This window comes from Carcharodon carcharias, chromosome 11, assembly GCF_017639515.1.
Source record: "Carcharodon carcharias isolate sCarCar2 chromosome 11, sCarCar2.pri, whole genome shotgun sequence".
NCBI lineage: Eukaryota > Metazoa > Chordata > Chondrichthyes > Lamniformes > Lamnidae > Carcharodon > Carcharodon carcharias.
Genome location: NC_054477.1, coordinates 76213631 through 76235514, shown reverse-complemented (window position 1 = coordinate 76235514; position 21884 = coordinate 76213631). Strand labels below are relative to the sequence as shown.

Sequence of the window (21884 nt, the reverse complement as noted above, 5' to 3'; positions counted from 1 at the left end):
ACTCTATGCTTCTATGATCTGTGCTATAATGGCATGTGCCATTACTATTGCACAAGATTTTAGAAAAACCCAGGCCATTAATATTTTTTTACACTCACCATTTGAAGTCAAGAATAATACAATTTAATTCGTGAACCTAATCTTTCAAAACAGATATTGAGTTTCACATACTTGGACAGTTCCTTCATTTCTTCTTCATGAAGCCTTCTTCTGTCATTTAATTCTTCAGGCAGGTATTGAATAATCAGTTCTTCTGTCAAGAATGTCTTACTGAAAGCTCTTGTTACCAAATACTGCAACAGATGGAAAGTAAAATGTTATAGTACAACAGTAAGTCTAATTGGACAGATAGACACGTAATGCACATAACCTGGTCCTAAAAGCATTTTTGAAAACATTCAACATCTTAAATGCTTTTTCATGCAATTATTGGAACATTCTTGTTTGACTGATTTATTAAATACTAAAACAATATCTCTAAGTGCTTGTATACAAAAACTGAAGATAAAGAAAACTAGCAAGTTGACAGACAAGCTAATTATTGCAAGGATTGGCATTTTAAGAGCTGAAGCCTATATAGTCTCAAAAACAATTTCTTCTATTCCCCATCACCAAATACTTGCCATTTATACTTATCCCCCTGGACTCCAATGTTACTCATTCTGTGGAGGTTCCTAGCTTTGAGAAATTGTAGAGAAGATGTGGAAGAAATGCACATCTACCTTGATCGGAATGCATATTATTGATATCATAGTATCTGAAGCTGTCAGCATTTACAAACAAATTGTAAAGGGTTACATTAAGTGAAGCCAACAGATTATTCATTATTTTTCTTCCGAAACCCAATACGTTGACCAAGGACAATTCTTTTGGAAATCTAAAGTGAGCCAGATAACTTGTTTCAAAAGTCTTTGCAATAATTAACTTGTCAGTGAGCAATGCCATATTTTCCTCGAGATTCTGGAATTTATACAGCGGTAAAAATAGCAGACAATTGGATTATTATTTCACTCATTTTATGAAAGCAAATGGAACTACAGCCAGTACAATGCAACTTTGTTTTTAATTAAAAATACATTAAAGAGCCTGTATGTACAGCACTAACCTCTGCAACATTTTCTTTACAGAGCGGGCAGCTAGAATTATGATCTAGACTGCGTTCTAGACACTTTAAACAGAAGGTGTGCCCACAAGAAGTGGTGACAGGTTCATAGAACAACCTGTGGAAGACAAAAATGCTTTTAAAAACTGCAATTTTATGGAGGTGTAAAATGTTTCTCAAGTTAGAAATAAATTTACAGAATTACAGAAAATGAAGCTGCATCATTATCTAATTTATTTAGACAAGTGATCTTATACTACTATTGCCATTCATGATGGAAGGGAAGCTTAATCATTAAGACCAAGTATGCATTGCTGTCTACATATACATTTTTGGTGAAAAATTGTCAATTCTTAAAATGGGACAACTTCGTCTTTTCTCTTTCAGGGTTCAAGATTATGAAATGAAAAGCTGACAATGAATTAGCTGCAAACAATGAGGTAGCTTCCCAATGGTACTGAGTCATAAGTGGGCTGTGCCAGAGTCCAGCATTTTATTTCATTCTGTTAATAATGATCTGGAAGACTACATTGGCAGCAGCAATTTTATGTCACTGGCAATGTAATTGTGTAGCAGAATCAGGACCTTTGAGGGCAACAGATACAAATGGGGGTTTGAGAGATTAGGCATGTGGAGCCAAAATTGGCAAATGGTCATTAATACAGACAGCTAAGCATTTAAGGACATGAAATATGGAGTGAGTGCAAGTTGCAAGTAGCAAAGGGACTAAAGACTTGGCATCCTGAACTATATTGCTCAGGTCCTTCATTACAAAATTAGCACAACAATAGAGTGAAGACAGAATTACCTGGAAAAACTCAGCAGGTCTGGCAGCATCGGCGGAGAAGAAAAGAGTTGACGTTTCAAGTCTTCATGACTCTTCAACAGAACGGTTCTGTTGAAGGGTCATGAGGACTCGAAACGTCAACTCTTTTCTTCTTCGCCGATGCTGCCAGACCTGCTGAGTTTTTCCAGTTAATGCTGTTTTTGTTTTGTTTTGGATTTCCGGCATCCAGTTTTTTGTTTTTGTTTTTATAATAGAGTGAAGATCTCATTTGGAACACTGTCCAGTTTTAGTTACCCAGAGCTCAGACAAGTTATTAACAATCTAGGCAAGTTTCAATATCCTGATTCTTTGTAGTTGTTCAAGAAAACAGACATCCTTCTCGGGGGAAAAAAAAAGGGTGATCACAGTAAGCTAAAAGCAAATTATTTTGGGTAACTAGTGGTTTTTGTAGCTCCTGTGACTTGTGCAATTATCACGAGGAATCAGAAGAATTATTGATAGAGGCTTTTGGAATTAACTAATTAACCAATGGTGGAGCAATGAAAATCAGGAATGCTCAGAGGCCAGAATTGGCAAAGCACACAGATCTCAGGGGTTCACATTGCTGGAGGAGATTACTGAGATAAGGAGGGGCAAGGCCATGAATGGATTTGAAAAGAAGAAGAACTTTAAAACCAAGGTGTTGCTTAATTGAGAACCAATGTATGTCAGCATGTCATGTTGCCCCTCAACAACATTATTTGAAAACACAGCATCAGTTTCCATATACACATAAATGATACCTAGCTCTACTACACCTCCATCTCTCAATACCTCCATGAAGGAAAGAGGCAAAGCAGGACTTGGTGTGAATTAGGACACAGGCAGAATTTGAAATGACCTCAAGTTTGCAAAGGGTCGAATAGTCTGCTGGGAGTACACTCAAAGTATCAAGTCTAGAGGCAACAGCGACATAGACAAAGGTTTCAGCAGATCAGTTGAGGCAAGAGCAAATTCAGGTGATTTGAGAGAGATAGAAATAGACAGTATTGGTGATGGTGCAGATGTGTGAAAGGATATTCATGGAAATCAAATATGACATAGTTGGAACAATCTGGTTCAGACTCTTGACACGTGCCAGGGTAAGAGATGAAGTTTCTGGCGAAGGAAATGGATTTTGTGACAGGGACCAAAGACAATGGGTTCCATCTTCCCAATATTTAGTTGGGAGGAAATTTCTGCTTATACTGGATGTCAGATAAGCAGTTTGACAGCTTAGAGACAGTGGAGAGAAGAAAAGAACTGGAGGCAAGGTAGAACTGCATATCAGCAGCATACATGTGGAAACAGATGCATTTTCAAATAACGTTATCAAGAGACACGTTAATGAAAAATTGGAGGAGGTTTGAGGATAGATCCTTGGGAGCACCAGAGTTAACAGCACAGCAGCAGAAACAGAAGTCACTTCAGGTGATTTTCCAGCTGCAACTGAATGAGAATAGAACCAGGCAAGTGCAGTCCCTCTGGGTCAGATAATGGAGGAGGAGGAGATTTTTCTGGTCAACTGGGTCAAAGGATGCAGACAAATAGAGAAGGACCAGGGATTGTTTACCTTTATCGTAGTCATTTTAGCACGATGGAGGAGGTGGAAACCTGGTTGGAGAGATTCTAACATGAATTTGGAGAAAGATGGACATCAATTTGAGAGGTGACAGCACATTCAAGGACTTGCTAGGAAAAGGAGGTGGAGCAGTAGCTGGTGACTAGACTTCCACATGGAAATTAGTCAAACACTGGTGCCTATGGATGGTCCCTCTCAAAAATCTCAGTTAATGAATAGTAAAGATGTGGAAGCAGAACTCCATTGCTTTGACACTTTGGAAGCTAAAACAGAGTGGGAAGTCATGATTCAAATACTCTTGCTGCTGGTTATAAAAAGGCTCTTGGGGTCACAGGACAAGAAATCGGGAGTGACCTCCCCTGATCAGATTCAAATTGAATTATTTTGGAATGCAGAAACTCACCTTCAGGAAACAGCAGATTTTTTTTTGCTGAAATCCAAATGAGTCAAATTCTACAGCTGATAACTTTATAACTTCCCCATATACACAACTTTGAGTCAGATACATTTGACAAATTTGTTGCACATTTCTTCCATAGCAGCAGAGATTAGTAATTATTTAACTTCCTCTGACTAAATCAGCTGAAGATGACAGCAAGCACATATGGACAATGGCCTTCTGCTGAAGGGTCACAAGGATTCAAAACGACAACTGCACTCTTCCCCGCCGATGCTGCCAGACCTGCTGAGTTTTTCCAGGTATTTCTGTTTCTGTTTTTGTTTTGGACAATGGCTTTGTTCCCTCCTCAATACATAAGTAAACAAGTTCCATTTGATACTGAACTTTTAAGTGGTATTAAAAAAAGGCTACAAATACACAACAGCAATGACCTGGTATCCCAAACCAACATGTGTACCGTGCAATGCAGATTTTCAGGGTAACAAATTAAGGAAATTTGGGAATAAGTAACACACCCACTTATACATTTTATTTCTTGATATTTTACATTAATTCAGTGAAACCTCTACCATTCATTTTGGTAGCTCAACCCCATGCAAAAGGGAAGCTAACACAAATCTAAGTTTATGGCAGCTCTGAATGGTCTGCAAATTTACACCCAATTTTTTTTGGCACAAGGTCATATTTCTAGCCTTTTACAGTTTTTTCTCCTCACTGAAGCCCAAAATACATTATCTGAAAATGTATCATCTGCATCAGAACTCAGATTAAAAATTACAAAATGTATTTTTCTTCTCTTGTGCTTACTTTTAAGATAAGCATCAATGCACCAAACACACAAACAATTGGTTCATTTATTAAGGATTTGAGAAGTTGGTTGCAATAATATATAGTTGGAGAACCAGTACACATCCAAATTAGTAGCTTCCTCAGAACAAACCAAGAAGTCTGAATCAAATGATACATTGCATTATTTCCTCTCTAGTGATGTATTTAGAAAACATTAACCATGTCCACTATAAGGTGTGCCAAAAAATTTCTGATTGCATTTTCTTAAACACCAGTGTATACAAATAGTAATTTGATTGCTTCAAATTTAATTTTCCTTTCTAAAAAGGGACTAAGAGATTATGGCATCAGATGTGTGCTTTCCAAACTTTGAATGTTTATTCTGATTTCTCGTTTTACTCCCTCCCTAACATCACTGTGGGTGTACCTACACCACAGGGACTGCAGCGGTTCAAGGCAGCAGCTCACCGCCACCTTCTCGAGGGCAATTAGGGATGGGCAATAAATGCTGGCCTAGCCAGTGACACCCACATCCCATAAATGAATTTTTAAAATGCTAATGAGATTCATATGCAATCTCAACATCACTCACCAATGGGAAAATCCACATAAATTTTGGTTTAATTTGCCCATGTAAAAGTTTATAAATGGAAAAGCACAGGTTGTATTTGATATAGATTGATTCCATCAGAACTGACAGTTCTAACAATAAACCTTAACCTACGTGAAATATTAACCTGCCTTTTTTTTGTAATCTTTACATATACTGACAGACCCGCAACATTTTCATACTGTTATTTCAAAATCACAACACCGGTTTTTTTTTAAATGTATTCATGGTATTCGGTTCAACATTCAGCCCAAGATGCTGCTGCTCCTTGCTTTGTTTGACAGCCAACCGAAGGCTCAATCAGCTGAATGCACTATAGCAGATTGTCTCCTGTCTGAATATACTAAATCTCCAGCAGGTGGCTTTTACTGGATATTTCATTTCTCAGGAACTAATTTGCATTTGAAGATCATCTCTCCTCACTCAACTGAAATGTTACTCTCATTTAACTTTAACATTCTATGCTACTATTAAAAGCAGCCTTTAAACACATGGGTTCTAAAAATTAATTTTCCATTGCTAATTTTAAAATATGCTCTACTCCTAGCTCTTAAAGTCTAAAAAACACTTAATGGCCTTCTGCTATTTGTTATAGAATATATCCTAGTACTATGTCACGAAGATAGTCTATACAAAAAGGTCCCATTGATTTAAAATCAAATTATGAATTCAACATTTTATGCAGTGTACAAGGCTAATTTCTAAGCAATTTATTGTACTAATATTTGTAAAAAAAACTTAAAACTGAAATACCTCATACAAAGTGAGCATTCAAAATCGGATGGATCCACAAGTTCACTGGGAATCTCTCTCGACGCTTTGAAATTGTCAAATGGCAAGGGTACAAATTCATCTAAAAAAAAAGGTAATCTTTTTAAAGCTACTGTAAATACACCAAATGAAATTTGTAGCTCCCTTCTAATGGTCTCACTTTTAGCACATATTCATTTCATATTGGGAAATTGAAAGATGAAATGATCAATAAATATTTTAGAACACTAACTCCTACTGCTGACCAGGAAGGCATCAGGGATGCTGTGCACATGCACATGGCCTGCAGTGCAGCTGATGGCACATGTGCAACCGATCCTGATGCCTTCTGGTCGACAACAGGAGTTACAGCAATCATAGAATTGGAGCACAGGGGGTGGCCATTTGGCCCATCGTCTGTATGCACCTTATGTCTGAATCATTTGAATGTGCCACGTTTATCTCAGTCAATTTTTGCCATTGTAAATTCCAACACACTCAATTTTAATGAAAAAGGCCCATATAAATTTGCAACACCTCATTTGAACTATTTGACCACATGGCAGTTTTCTATCTACATTGTAAACACTCCACAAATCCACTGAATACACTTGCAAATTTCCACCCACCACTGTTTTATCTGCGGCGCAAAAATGAGAGTCCAAGTATAAAAATGACTAAGTCAGGGAAACACTCCAAAAAAAAAATCAAACCTTTTTTAGCCATTTTGCTGGGTGTTTTGAAGCTCTGACAGATATCTGTCTCATGCGATAGCTTTCTCTTTTGGCTGCCGTTAGTGAAACTAGGTGGAACTGCTTCAGCTGGCACAGAGGTTTCACCTGGTGTAGCCTTGGATTTTTTCAATATTTGACTTGATGCATTTGGCTCTTGTGTTGAAATTTTGTTCATTTTGGAAAATACCTAGCCGGGAGAAAAAAAAATGCAAGGTACATCACAATTTGAAAGCCAAATTCATGTGGATATACATTTACATGTTTTTAAGAACATAGATAAAAGTTTAGTTGACATTACAGTTTAAGATTCCTTCCTACAAATCTAAGTCATTGATGTATAAGGCACCAAATTACTGTACTCAAACCAAAATTTCCTGCAGATACATTAGTTTCATCTCCACTCCGTCTACAAGCATCTAGAGGCTAAAATCAGGTTGATTTTAATCAGCTTGCCACTTGTACAGCAAACCACATGTTCCATTTGGGTCAACCCTTTCTAAAGAGCAATACCTTACATTACCTATCATTTATTACAGTTAACTATTTCAAATTGTCAAGTGGGACTAACTAGACTTAACCCATCCAATCTAAACTTGGATTTGGTCCAGGATAAAACAGATAATCACAATGAAGTTCTCTAGGCATTAATGAAGAAAATAGAATACAACATGCTATTTGTTGAGTCTGAACTTAACCAGTTTCCTGTTTGCACTAAAATATATTTAATGTTTGTAGACACTTTCAAAAGTTAGAACATATACCTCAGAAGGTCCAGCAACTGTACAGTCTCTGGCAACTGGTGCAGAACTAAAAGTGCTAAGAAAAGTAGGTTTAGGTCTTATGCAAGATGATTGCGATCGCATGCTGGTTGGTAGAGAATCCGGCATATTCTCCAAAACAGGTGAAAACATATCACATAAGATCTATGACAGAAATGAAAGTCAATATCTTATTCGATCATCCCATAAGGGTACACAATAAAAAGTCAAACATTTTGAAAACATTTGGGCTGCCAATCACACTGACCAACTCTCATATATGAGTGAATGAGCAATACTTAGCCAAGTAGTTAGATGGGCCATATGGCAAACTTATTTCCTTTCCAAGTGAAAAAGAGAGATCACTTTCAGTCTCATTCTACTTTTGTTGCGATTTGTGTTTAATGTCAGTTGACCAGTGAGCAGCACAGGTGCAAGTCAGCACACCTGTGCCTCACTAGGAATTTATTTGGTTGAACAGCTCAAATAGTCAGGAGAATAAAGGAATTAACATAAATTACCTTTTGTGCTTCTAGTTTTATGGAATTCCAGTCTGGTCTTAAAGCTATGCAGTATAAATACTCCTTTAAAGCTTCTTCAGTTCTACCCATTTTAACAAGAGCTTGAGCTTTCCAAAAATGCCCCTATCAGGAAAGCAGGTACAAACAAATAACTGAACGATCAGTGAGAGCAGGGTCAATTGTGTCATTTAAAAGATACAGAAATTTCTAAGCCAAACCAAAAAAAAGAAACTTCTATGATGTAATGTGTTACCTTTGTCTTTAGTGGTTTAAGTGTACATGCTACATCTCCATCACAAAGTGCTTCCTTGTATTTTCCTGTAGTTATATATAGCTCGGCACGGTAACACCTCATCATGTAGTCATGGGGTACTGAAGAAATATATTAAGGATAAAATGTTTTAATATCAAATTAAATATGGTTGACTATATCATTTTTTCAGTAGCATTTAAGAATTTGACTTGTACATCAGACAGCTGGCAACAGGTTTGTGTATATTCAAAAGATTTTGATTTGTATTAATGCAGACAACTGTAGAGTCTCCCTCAAGTCCAACCACCAGTTTTTGAATAAGCTCTACTTTTTCCATAAATAGCAACAACTAGTTAGTTATTTTCCACATTATTAAAAAGCCCTATACATTCTACTTGGAATGGAGGAAATATGCATCTTCTTCTAGCCAGGACAGTCCAAACTACCAGGTTCTTGTATTACTACAATTCAAGATATGACTAATTGCAGAAAACTAATGAAACCAACTCTGCCCCACCATCCCTCAAAAGCCTGGCAAGTAAATGCTGAGAACAAAAAAAAAATTACTAAATATATTCATGACTGTAACAATTGGAGGTGTGAATTTCAGTAAATATACGTGTTAAGCAGAACTGTCTGCTGGGGAGAAAGTGCCGTAGCCTGTGCTACCAAATTGCAAAAGCTGGCGCTCAGGATTAAAAACTGCATGCAGATTAAGGTTTAATAAAGTAAAATTATCTTCAGAAGTAATCAGAAAACAGAAACCCACCATGTTATTTAAAGTTGTAAAACTATAGCATTGTCAACTCACAAAGTTCCCAAATTTCAAGCACAGGATTCTAATGCACGGAATCATAACCATGCACTTCCAAATGTGTAGAACATCTGACGTATTACAACTAAATGTCATCAATTTGGGCATCTAAACAACAGTGCTACATTTTTTTAAAAAATACGACTTTTGGTGCTTTTTGTGCAAAATGTTGGTCAGCTCTTTATAAATACGTGTTTAAAATGGTCTGTTGCACAAATACTTACAAGTAGGTTATCATCCAGTTAAACTGAAATAAAGCATATTTCCTGGAAAGCTGATTAAACACAATCAGGATTAAATTAAAAGCAAAAAACTGCAGATGCTGGAAATCCAAAACAAAAACAAAAATACCTAGAAAAACTCAGCAGGTCTGGCAGCATCTGTGGAGAGGAGCAGTTAACGTTTCGAGTCCACATGACTCTTCAACAGAACAGGATTAAATTAACTATAAACAAAAACAGAATTACCTGGACAAACTCAGCAGGTCTGGCAGCATCGGCAGAGAAGAAAAGAGTTGACATTTCGAGTCCTCATGACCCTTCAACAGAACTGATCTTTCTTTACAAGGAGAGGGAAATATAAGCTGGTTTAAGGTGGGGTGGGGGGGAGAAGTGGAGGTTGTTAGGATAGGAGCAGATCATCAAAAGATGTCAGACAAAAGAACAAAAGAACACAGAGGTGTTGAAGTTGGTGATATTACCTAAACGAATGTGCTAATTAAGAATGGATGGTAGGGCACTCCAGGTATAGCTCTAGTGGGGGTGGAGGGAGCATAAAAGATTAAAAAATAATGAAAATAGGTGGGAAAAGAAAAATCTATATAAATTATTGGAAAAAAAACACAAAAGGAAGGGGGAAGAAACAGAAAGGGGGTGGGGATGGAGGAGGGAGCTCAAGACCTAAAGTTGTTGAATTCAATATTCAGTCTGGAAGGCTGTAAAGTGCCTAGTCGGAAGAGGAGGTGCTGTTCCTCCAGTTTGCGTTGGGCTTCACTGGAACAATGCAGCAAGCCAAGGACAGACATGTGGGCAAGAGAGCAGGGTGGAGTGTTAAAATGGCAAGTGACAGGGAGGTTTGGGTCATTCTTGCGGACAGACCGCAGGTGTTCTGCAAAGCGGTCGCCCAGTTTACATTTGGTCTCTCCAATGTAGAGGAGACCGCATTGGGAACAACGAATACAGTAGACTAAGTTGGGGGAAATGCAAGTGAAATGCTGCTTCACTTGAAAGGAGTGTTTGGGCCCTTGGACAGTGAGGAGAGAGGAAGTGAAGGGGCAGGTGTTACATCTTTTGCGTGGGCATGGGGAGCTGCCATAGGTGGGGGTTGAGGAGTAGGGGGTGATGGAGGAGTGGACCAGGGTGTCCCGGAGGGAACGATCTCTACGGAATGCCGACAGGCGGGGGTGAAGGGAAGATGTGTTTGGTGGTGGCATCATGCTGGAGTTGGCAGAAATGGCGGAGGATGATCCTTTGAATGTGGAGGCTGGTGGGGTGATAAGTGAGGACAAGGGGGACCCTATCATATTTCTGGGAGGGAGGAGAAGGCGTAAGGGCGGATGCACGGGAGATGGGCCGGATATGGTTGAGGGCCCTGTCAACGACCATGGGTGGAAAACCTCGGTTAAGGAAGAAGGAGGACACGTCAGAGGAACTGTTTTTGAAGGTAGCATCATCGGAACAGATGCGATGGAGGCGAAGGAACTGAAAGAATGGGATGGAGTCCTTACAGAGAGCGGGGTGTGAGGAGCTGGAGTCAGTAGGCTTGTAATGGATATTGGTGGACAGTCTATCACCAGAAATTGAGACAGAGAGGTCAAGGAAGGGAAGGGAAGTGTCAGAGATGGACCACATGAAAATGATGGAGGGGTGGAGATTGGAAGCAAAATTAATTAATTTTTCCAAGTCTCGACGAGAGCATGAAGCAGCACCGAAGTAATCATCAATGTACTGGAGAAAGAGTTGTGGGAGGGGGCCGGAGTAGGACTGGAACAAGGAATGTTCCACATACCCCATAAAGAGACAGGCATAGCTGGGGCCCATGCGGGTACCCATAGCCACACCTTTTATTTGGAGGAAGTGAGAGGAGTTGAAGGAGAAATTGTTCAGTGTGAGGTCACGTTCAGCCAGACGGAGGAGAGTAGTGGTGGATGGGGATTGTTCGGGCCTCTGTTCAAGGAAGAAGCTAAGGGCCCTCAGACCATCCTGGTGGGGGATGGAGGTGTAGAGGGATTGGACGTCCATGGTGAAGAGGAAGCGGTTGGGGCCAGGGAACTGGAAATTGTTGATGTGACGTAAGGTGTCAGAGGAATCACGGATGTAGGTGGGAAGGGACTGGACAAGGGGAGAGAGAAGGGAGTCAAAATAATGAGAAATGAGTTCCGTGGGGCAGGAGCAAGCTGAGACAATCGGTCTACCAGGATTTTGGGTAGGAGGTAGAAGCGGGCCGTCCGAGGTTGGGTGACTATCAGGTTGGAAGCTGTGGGAGGAAGATCCCCAGAGGAGATGAGGTCAGTGACAGTCCTGGAAACAATGGCCTGATGTTCAGTGGTGGGGTCATGGTCCAGGGAGAGGTAGGAGGAAGTGTCTGCGAGTTGACGCTCAGCCTCTGCGAGGTAGAGGTCAGTGCGCCAGACTAAAACAGGACCACCCTTGTCAGCGGGTTTGATGACGTCAGGGTTGGACCTGAGAGAATGGAGTGCAGTAAGTTCAGAGAGAGAGAGATTAGAATGGGTGAGAGGAGCAGAGAAATTGAGACGACTAATGTCACTATGTTCAGAACAAGCACAGGATACTCTCAAACTGCTCTGCAGCCAGACCAAGACAAATCAAAAAAGGAAAAATTACAGAACTTTATAAACATTCATTAAAATACAATCTGCAGGACAGCACCTATCACTTGATATTTACATGCCAAAAAGCCCTATTATTAAATTTAGAGAATGTGCAACATATCAATTTTTAAATTGGTTGCATTTAGTGACAATGGCCACTCCATTTTTTAATTACAATTAAAATTTCCTTCTTGTAGCTAATAGCCTACACTGGGCAGCTCTTCCACTGCCTGGCGCTTCAGGTCTAAGGAACAGATCTGAAATGTTAAGTCTGTTTCTCTCTCCGCAGATACTGCCAGACCAGCTGAGCATTTCCATTATTTTCTATGTTATACTCGAGAGTCAATGTTTAACAACAGCAATTCACATGAACATGGGACATTTTCCCATGTTAAATGCACTGAGATAGGTTTTAAAGGAGGCAATTCCGGAGCATGGCCTGGATGGCAAGGCGCCAAAAGTGGATGGGATGCCTAAGTGGTCAGGGTTGAAAAAAAAAGTTTTTGGGAGGATTGTAGGGCTGCAGGTGATTGCAGACAGGGAAGGATAAGTCACAGGATGAACACTGGTGGACCAGGTGGCAATGTAGGTCAATATGCAGAAGTGGTGGGCAGGAGTGGAAGGAGCAGAGGAGAGTACCTCAGGTAACCAGTCAGAAACAGAAATAAAAGCTGGAGTTAACTTTGCACTCTAGGGTGAGCCTGAACTTTTGACAGTGGGGTTGGCTTAAACTTGATCATGGAATACATTAGGTTCATAGCTTTAGAGTACTGATGAAAGGTATTGAGCTGAAACATTTAATTGATTCCCCAACAAATGATGCCAGACCTGCTGAGTATTTCCTGCACTGTTTTTATTTCAGATTTCCAGCATTCACTGTATTTTGCTAGGATACTGTTTGGGGATTTTTTTCATTAGAAATTAAAATGACCAAATCCCTTAGAATTGAGTGGGAGACAAATCTGCCCCCCCCCCCCAACATCCAAATCACAAAATCCTGTTCGACTATTACTGTGCTAAAATGGGAGTTACCTGTTCTCAACTTTACACAGACAACAATAATCTGTGTAAAGTTGCCAAATTCTCATGGCTGACTTCAAAGGTGGCAAGTTTTTACCTCAATTAAAAAAGGTCTTCAGTAGTCATCCATAGCCAATCCAGCAAAGCTATTCTGGTTTGCCATCAATATATGAGGCCCACACACTGGGAACCTGCAGCTTCTGCATCTCACTTGTTTAACCTAAAAGCAGTTTTAGCCTACAAAATGTCTTGTGGTGCAGTGGATGGCATCCCTGCCTTGCAGTCCAGGACTTGATAACCAAGGAAGGTGATTTCATAACAGCCAAACAGGTCAAGTATCAACTTGTAAATCCTTCCAACTTATGCCAATGGCAGGCAGTAAGAACAGGAGATTTCCCCAGTCAGTCATGTGATGGAAAGAAATTGGAGCCCCTGCCTTCACCATCCATTGCTCTATCCACAGCACACATGTAAAAGTATATGCTGCCACAGCAACTCTGACACTTTGGTGGGACCGGATGGCTCAGTTGGTCGGACAGCAGTGTGGATCAGACAGATGCCAACAGCCCGGAGTTCGACAGCAATTCTGGGTGGGGGAGATCCGAACCTGCCTCCTTGCCCTACTAGTGGCGGATGCTGCAGCGCTGTGGGTCCGACCTGTCTTCAGACAGAGAATTCAAGCAGTAGCAGCAGCCTACGAAGGTTGAAATTCCTTAAAATAAATAAATGGTAGGCCCTATTAATCTAAATAAGCCCGACAGCCCAGGCAGTTCATCAATAGGCAATTATCTGCAGAGCTATGGACGTGTTACGTTTCAGTCTTTGCAATGATGGGTCGCTCATTTTAGCTATGCTATTACACAAGTAACTACACCTTTATCATAGCTAAAAATTTCAGGCTAATCACTCTGAACTTTGCACAGATATTGACACAATATGGAGACGCTATGGAGCTTAAAATATAAACGGTCAATGTATTTGAAAAATCTTCTGCAGGATTAATAGCCTTGGCTTAGTCAGATGGTCATGGATTCAAGCTCCACTACAGACCCCAGGGCACACAATCCAGGCTGGCAATTCAGTGCAATACTGTGTAAGTGCGGTACTGTAGGTGGTGCTATCTTTTGATAAATATTAAACAAAGACTGCATCAGTCTGCTCAGATGGATATAATAAACCAAACACCTTATAAGCAAGGGAGGCAAATAACACAGATAAAAACAAAAAAACTGCGGATGCTGGAAATCCAAAACAAAAACAGAATTACCTGGAAAAACTCAGCAGGTCTGGCAGCATCGGCGGAGAAGAAAAGAGTTGACGTTTCGAGTCCTCATGACCCTTCGACAGAACTTGAGTTCGAGTCCAGGAAAGAGCTGAAATATAAGCTGGTTTAAGGTGTGTGTGTGGGGGGCGGAGAGATAGAGAGACAGAGAGGTGGAGGGGGTTGGTGTGGTTGTAGCGACAAACAAGCAGTGATAGAAGCAGATCATCAAAAGATGTCAACAATCACCTATGTGTTCTATTGTACTATTGTTGTTGACATCTTTTGATGATCTGCTTCTATCACTGCTTGTTTGTCGCTACAACCACACCAACCCCCTCCACCTCTCTGTCTCTCTATCTCTCCGCCCCCCACACACACACCTTAAACCAGCTTATATTTCAGCTCTTTCCTGGACTCGAACTCAAGTTCTGTCGAAGGGTCATGAGGACTCGAAACGTCAACTCTTTTCTTCTCCGCCGATGCTGCCAGACCTGCTGAGTTTTTCCAGGTAATTCTGTTTTTGTTTAGGCAAATAACACATTTTGTTCAATTGCATTTTAACCATTCAACGCGACAGTTTTTGACTTACTTGTAGCAGTCTCACATCTGTGAGAGATATAGGGATAAAGAGTTTGGCTGAAGGAACTTTTAAACGTTCACTATATAATGAAACACACTCAAACAAATTCCCATTCAACTGACTAATTTTCATCTCTTCCAAACATTTTAACAGAACATGGTTGACCGTGTTCAGCTGAGTTAAAACTTCTAAACTTAATCACAGTCAAGTCTATGGAAGAAAGCTTTTCTCACTAATCCACTTCTTAAAATGCACTCAATCCTTCACTTCCTTGTGAAATAATCTTTGCTCCACTGATCATGTAGCTTCTATTTAGTATATAGAATTCACAAAAACAAACTCAAACTTAACAGAAAACACATGCGCTAAGCCCACAAGGGAAAATGCATTCGATTGGAAGGTCAGTAATTGGACACAGACTTGAATACCATGTCACACCAGCCTAAATGTCACAAGGGAAAGAAAAAGATTAGGTGTTATGCAAAAGTTAATATTCTAACTTGAAGACGACCATTCAGTCTTCACTAACATAAACCAGAATTTTCCCCGAATAACACCTAGTGTGGTGGCAGGTGTGAAAAAAATACATTTTACCCTCCAGCTGCATGACAGATATCATCCACTACTCATCTGATTAATTATGCAGCCACTGCAAACTCCTTATCTTTGGCAGACAGCCTCTGAATCACCCGCCATGGTATTACCTCACTCCGGGTGCCATATCTAAATTGCAGCCACACAGGGTTCTCAATGCTTTCAGCCCAGTGAAGACATGACCTTGAAAGCCAAGAAGAGCTCAGTGACCAGTCACTGGAATACTTTGGAGGTCCACCATGATGTGCTCTACGCCCATTCTGGCAGGAGGTCCAGCAATTGTACCACTCCAGCTTGGGAGGCTGTGGTGGTCAGTGCTAATGCTACGTGAAGAGATTGGCTACCCAGTGCAGAAAGAGGGTGAATGATCACATCAGTGCTGCCAGGATTAGTCAACCATCTCATTACTCTAAACTCACACACTCAAGCCCACCACACATACACTGGCATCTCATGGAACATCACCATTCACTCTCACACACACGCTCACCTCCTCTAGAGACTGCTTCTTTAGCCCTCACCATCTTGAGGCCACTTGCACTTGTCCCACACATCCTGAAATACCCCCTTCCTTTCCCCCAGTATAGCCCTCACCCTGCGGTCCCTTCCCTTGCCCTTGGTCACTTCTCCCCATTCCAAGAACAAGACCTAGCGCTGCAGCCATTGCAAAGCCACCCCCATCTTACCACTGGTCTGGTGGCTAGAGACTTGCCCATGAGCACCCCACCTCCTAAAAGCGGTATGGCGCTGCCTGTGAAGCCTGGCGCCGATGACCATGAGTGCTGCCCGAATCAAGATAGGCAAACAAACCTCAAAGTCCTAAGCGAAGTGCAGGTCACCAGGTGCACGTCATTTATGTACAGTTGAAATACTTGTGAGCTCGTGGTCTAGCATGGGGGAGCGGATGATTCTGGCAAGCAGGGCTCATAATGAGATTCTAATGTATTGAAATTAGCTTCCTGATATGAAGGGCAGGAGACATGGCCCATCAATGATGGATAGATGGAGTGGATGATCGCAAACTGCTTTAACGAAACGTGAAACCGTTTTTTTTTTTGCAATCGCCCAATATCTTCCGCTCACACCCGCTATGACGCCAACCACAAACAGGGCGGTAAATCCCAGGTATAGCCTTTCATATTTGTTAAGTTTAGCAGAATTTATCAGTAACATTTGCTTTTATTTTACATTTCCCTTTGCAGGCTAGCCCCTCCTGCTCTAATGAAAACCAGATTTTTGTATCTTTGCAACAGAACATACCAAGCTGAGTACTGAGAACTCTTTGCTCTTTTTAAACTATGACTTAACAATCTCTTTTCCTATGTCAAAAAAGGTGTCTGGTGCAACATAGCAGTTTTCCTTCGAGTCCTAATGGAAACTTTCAGAAACAGGAAGTGCCATCCTTGGGAACGTCGTGATGTTTATTCACATGAAAAAAGGCTGAGAAAAGGCTGAAAAGTACATTAGAAGTTATCTAAAAACTTAGGGAACTGAGGGGTCACCAGCACCATGGAAGGGTATAGTTCTTGCTCTAGCATTGGTCACTTGCAAATAAAATCTGGCTTTGGTTAATAAGTGAAATTCCTACTCAAGCTAAGATAACATACATTTAAATACCTTCACTGATGAATTCTTATTCCCACTACATAGTTTTAAATTCTATTTTTAAAAAAACCCTCCAGGATAAGCATATACAGAATCACAGTGCAAAAGAAGTCCTACGGCCCATCGAGTCTGCACCGACACATGAGAAACACCTGACCTACCTACCTAATCCCATTTACCAGCACTTGGCCCACAGCCTTGAATGTTATGACATGCTAAGTGCTTGCCCAGGTACTTTTTAAAGAATGTGAGGCAACCCGCCTCCACCACCCTCCCATGCAGCGCATTACAGACTGTCATCACCCTCTGGGTAAAAATGTTTTTCCTCACATCCCCACGAAACCTCCTGCCCCTCACCTTGAGCTTATGCCCACTCGTGACTGACCCTTCAACTAAGGGGAACAGCTGCTCCCTATCCACCCTGTCCATGCCCCTCACAATCTTGTACACCTCAATCAGGTCGCCCCTCAGTCTTTTCTGCTCCAACAAAAACAACCCAAGTCTATTCAACCTCTCTTTGTAACTTAAATGTTTCATCCCAGGAAACATCCTGGTGAATCTCCTGTGCAACCCCTCCAATGCAATCACATCCTTTCTATAATGTGGCGACCAGAACTGCACACAGTACTCCAGCTGTGGCCTCACCAAGATTCTATACAACTCCAATATGACCTCCCTCCTTTCGTAATCTATGCCTCAGTTGATAAAGGCAAGTGCCCCATATGCCTTTTTCACCACCCCACTAATAAGCCCCTCTGCCTTCAGAGATCTATGGACACACACGCCAAGGTCTCTTTGTTCCTCAGAACTTCCTAGTATCATGCCATTCATTGAATACTTCCTTGTCAAATTACTCCTTTCAAATTGTATCACCTCACACTTTAAAGGGTTAAATTCCATCTGCCACTTATCTGCCCATTTGACCATCCCGTCTATATCTTCCTGTAGCCCAATACACTCAGCCTCACTACTGACCATCCAGCCAATCTTTGTGTCATCTGCAAACTTACTAATCCTACCCCCCACATTATCATCTATGTCGTTTATATAAATGACAAATAATAGGGGACCCAGCACAGATCTCTGTGGTACGCCACTGGACACTGGTTTCCAGTCACTAAAGCAGCCTTCTGTCGTCACCCTCTGTCTCCTACAGTTAAGCCAATTTTGAATCCACCTTATCAAAATACCCTGTATCCCATGTGCATTTGCCTTTTTTATAAATCTCCCATGTGGGACCTTGTCAAAGGCTTTGCTGAAATCCATTTAAACTACATCAATTGCACTACCCTCTTCTACACACCTGGTCACCTCCTCAAAAAATTCAATCAAATTTGTTAGGCATGAACTCCCTCTGACAAAGCCATGCTGACTATCCCTGATCAAACCTTGCCTCTCCAAGTGGAGATAAGATTCTCTCCTTCAGAATTTTCTACAATAGTTTCCCTACGACCGAAGTGAGACTCACTGGTCTACAGTTCCCTGGCTTCTCTAGAACACTTCTTAAATAGCGGAACATTAGTTGTTCTCCAATCCTCTGGCACCTCCCCCTTGGCCAGAGGGGGATTAAAAATTTGGGCCACAGCCCCTGCGATCTCCTCACTTGCCTCCCTCAGCAGTCTGGGCCTGGATCTGGGCCTGGGCCTGGGTCTGTCCACTTTTAAGCCTGCCAACACATCCAATACCTTGTCACTCCCTATATCAATTTGCTCAAGAACCTCACAGTCCCTCTCCTCGCGTTCCATACCTACATCCTCATTCTCTTGGGTGAACACGGATGTGAAGTATTCATTCAACACTCTACCAGTGTCATCTGGCTCCACCTATAGATTGCCCCTTTGGTCCCGAATGGGCTCTACTCTTTCCCTGGTTATCTTCTTATAGAATATCTTGGGATTTTCCCTACTTTTACCAGCCAGAGCTTTCTCATACCCCCTCTATTCTCTAACTGCTTTTTTAAGCTCCACCCTGCACTGTCTGTACTCCACTAATGCCGCTGATTTGTTCCCCTTGTACCTGCTAAAAGCCTCTCTTTTCCTTCTCATCGTATCCTGAAGATCTCTGGTCATCCATGGTTCTTTGGGCTTGTTACTCCTTCTAAGCACCCTAGAGGGAACATGTTGAGCCTGTACCCTCCCCATTTCCTTTTTGAACGCCCCCCACTGCTCTTCTGTAGATTTCCTCACAAATAGCTGTTCTGAGTCTACCTTGGCCAGATCCTGCCTTATTTTACTAAAATCCGCTCTCCCCAATCCAAAACATTTTTTGCAACTTGTCTATTTCTTTGCCCATAACATTTTCTAATCATTGCACAAGTCACAATTTAACATTGTAGATATTGTCTATAGACATTATTTAATATGGACTTCCAGAAGGCATTCCAACAAGACTTCACTTAAGAGATTAAACAAAAATGAGCATGAAATTAAGAGCAACCTATTGGCTTGGACAAGGTATTGGTTGGGAAATAGGAGTCAGTGTATAATGGGTATGCATGCAAATTGGCTAATTTTATCCATTCTTTCCTCCCCAATCTTTACGAGGACTTCAGCTTTTTGATATTCCTTGGAAGAACGACTAGTGATCCATTTATCTAAGTTTGCCGACAACAGAGTACTAGAGTAAACAATATAGGTTAGAGCACAAAGTTTCAAAGGAATATTGATAAAGTCTGCTGCAAAACTGTGGCAGACAGAGTTTACTTTGGCCAAGTGGAGGTCATCCACCTTGGACACAAAGTGAAGAGCAGAGAAATTTCCCAACCCCAAAAGCTGGGCCAAGATAGGTAAATTGAACATTTCAAAGCTGAAATTGATAGGCAAGGATATTCAAAGTTATGGAAGATAAATGGAGTTAAGATACACATCAGCCATAAACTAACTGACTGGCACAACAGGCCCAAGGAGCTAAATGACTTACTTCTGGTTCCGATAATTTATTTTGTTCAAAACATCTTAGTAATTACAGAAATAATGCACCTGTTACAAGTGTCATCAGAATAAGATTATTCTGCAAGTGCACTGCTTCCAAAAGCAAAACAAAATATTGCCATTAATCCCATTTATATCCTTGTAAGAAAATAAAATTCACCATGGTTGGTATTCAAATACCAGGTACATCTAGAAGACACCAACTCTTTTACTAGCTAGAGATGTCATAATTGTGCCTATTTTTTAAAAATGCTCCTACCAAATTCAGTCAAATCCAGTAAAAAAAAATCATTTGAGAATGCATTACCTTATATTACTTCAATCTTTGTGTTAACTAAAAATTTCCAATAACAGGGGCACAAATTAAATGATGCTCAGTACAGAATTATATTTCACTGTAGATTAACTACTTGGGTTCAGTTGGTTCATCTTCAGATCTCACCAAAGAGGGTCCACAAAAATTTAAAAAACCCAGTTACTATTTATTCATGCAAAAGTTCAAGAAGAAACATTTCACTAAAAAAATGATTTAAGCTACATATTTAATTTCAGCTCCTATATTTATACACGAGTTTCATCTCCTTCTGAGATATCTTTTCTGGTCTCATTCTGACCTTGAGCTTTCCCGAATTCAATCAAGGTGTCTGTACCAAGGCCCCCAGCTCTGGAATTCCCTCCGTCAATCTCCCTTTCCCCTCTTAAGATGCTCCCTGACCAAGCTCTGGCCATCTGCCCGAATAGCTCCTTATGTGTTTTGGTGTCAAAGTTTGCTTTCTAACGCTCCTGTGGGCGTGGTCACTACCTTAAATACACGATCTAAATACAAGTTGCTGCTGTTGCTATTTCAGCCAGTTACGTAAATGAAACAAGTAGGTCACTCGGGTTTTAGCTGCCATACTCCAGATCCGGAACAAGCCCTACAAAACATTTTTATGTAATCTGCCCTCAGCAGAGGAAAAGACAGTCATCCTTCCCCGTGCCTTACCCAGAGACAGAGCCTGCTCACAGAGCCCCAGAGCAGCAGAGTAATCCCCGCTCCTGACCAGCCCAGCCGCCTCCAGCTGCAGCCGCCGGGAGCGGCACTCGGACGGGAACCACTTTTCCAGCAAGTTGCACAGAACCACATTGAGCCTGAAACTGGACTCGGGGGAGGCCCCGCTCCTGGCCCTAGGGCGCACGGACACCGGCAGCTGGCAGAGTTGGCACTCGGTCACCGTCTCCTCCTCCACGCATCTCCGGCAGAAAGTGTGTCCGCACGGCAGCGACACGGGCTCGAAGAGCAGCTCCAGGCAGACTTGGCACCTCAGCGGGTCCGAGGGCGCCTCCTCCCCAGAGCCAGTCCCGGCGTGGTCCCCGGGGCTCTCAGCTGGGGCCCCGGCCCGGAGCCGGCAGGGAGGCTGCGGCCTCGACAGCGCCTCTTTGACGCGGATATTGGCGGCGATGCAGTCCAGCAGATGCTGCAGGTTCTCGGGCCTGAGTCGATCCAGATCCGCGGCGCTCTGGTAGGCCTCGAAGGCCTCAGTGAAGCGGCCACAACGGGCCAGAGCGTCGGCCTTGCTCAGGTAGAGAGGCCGCTGGGGGCCCAGCTCCAGCAGCTGGCACTCGTAAATATCGGCCGCCAGCTCGTAGTTCATCGCCCGGAAAGCCTCATCCGCCAGCTCCAGCATTTCGGTACGAGCGGCCGGAGCCTCCATCACCCAGAACCTCCGAGACCCAGCCGACAAGTTGGGGGGAGGGGGGGGGGAGAGAGAGGACAGAGCCGAAAGCCGGCGCCCCGAGTCGCCACTGCCAGGCGATAACAGCCGCCCGCTCCCTTCCTCCGCCGCCTGGGCTTCTGACTCCGGTCTCCGCCCCCTCACCCAGTCATTGGGCCTCCCGCCCGCCCGCCTCCAGGACATTATATAACCGTGTGAGGCCGAGCAGCTGTTGTGTAAATACACGGA

General features: G+C 42.1%; 1 protein-coding gene across 3 annotated transcripts in view; it reads right to left on the bottom strand.

Moving 5' to 3' along the window:
- The window catches only part of lonrf2 (LON peptidase N-terminal domain and ring finger 2), a 45483-nt gene extending 23674 nt beyond the window's left edge, over window positions 1-21809 (bottom strand). For 2 of the 3 annotated variants that reach the window (XM_041199056.1, XM_041199058.1), the window contains exons 1-8: window positions 20927-21809; window positions 8305-8423; window positions 8052-8174; window positions 7534-7695; window positions 6752-6959; window positions 6042-6141; window positions 1106-1220; window positions 172-293 (exon numbers count right to left, since the gene is read on the bottom strand). In XM_041199056.1, coding sequence (XP_041054990.1) covers window positions 172-293; window positions 1106-1220; window positions 6042-6141; window positions 6752-6959; window positions 7534-7695; window positions 8052-8174; window positions 8305-8423; window positions 20927-21635 — 1658 coding nt within the window. In that variant the 5' untranslated portion in view covers window positions 21636-21809. The remainder of the gene's footprint in view (window positions 1-171; window positions 294-1105; window positions 1221-6041; window positions 6142-6751; window positions 6960-7533; window positions 7696-8051; window positions 8175-8304; window positions 8424-20926) is intronic. The other variant, XM_041199057.1, reaches the window with a different exon arrangement.
- Between the last annotated feature and the right edge of the window lie 75 nt (window positions 21810-21884).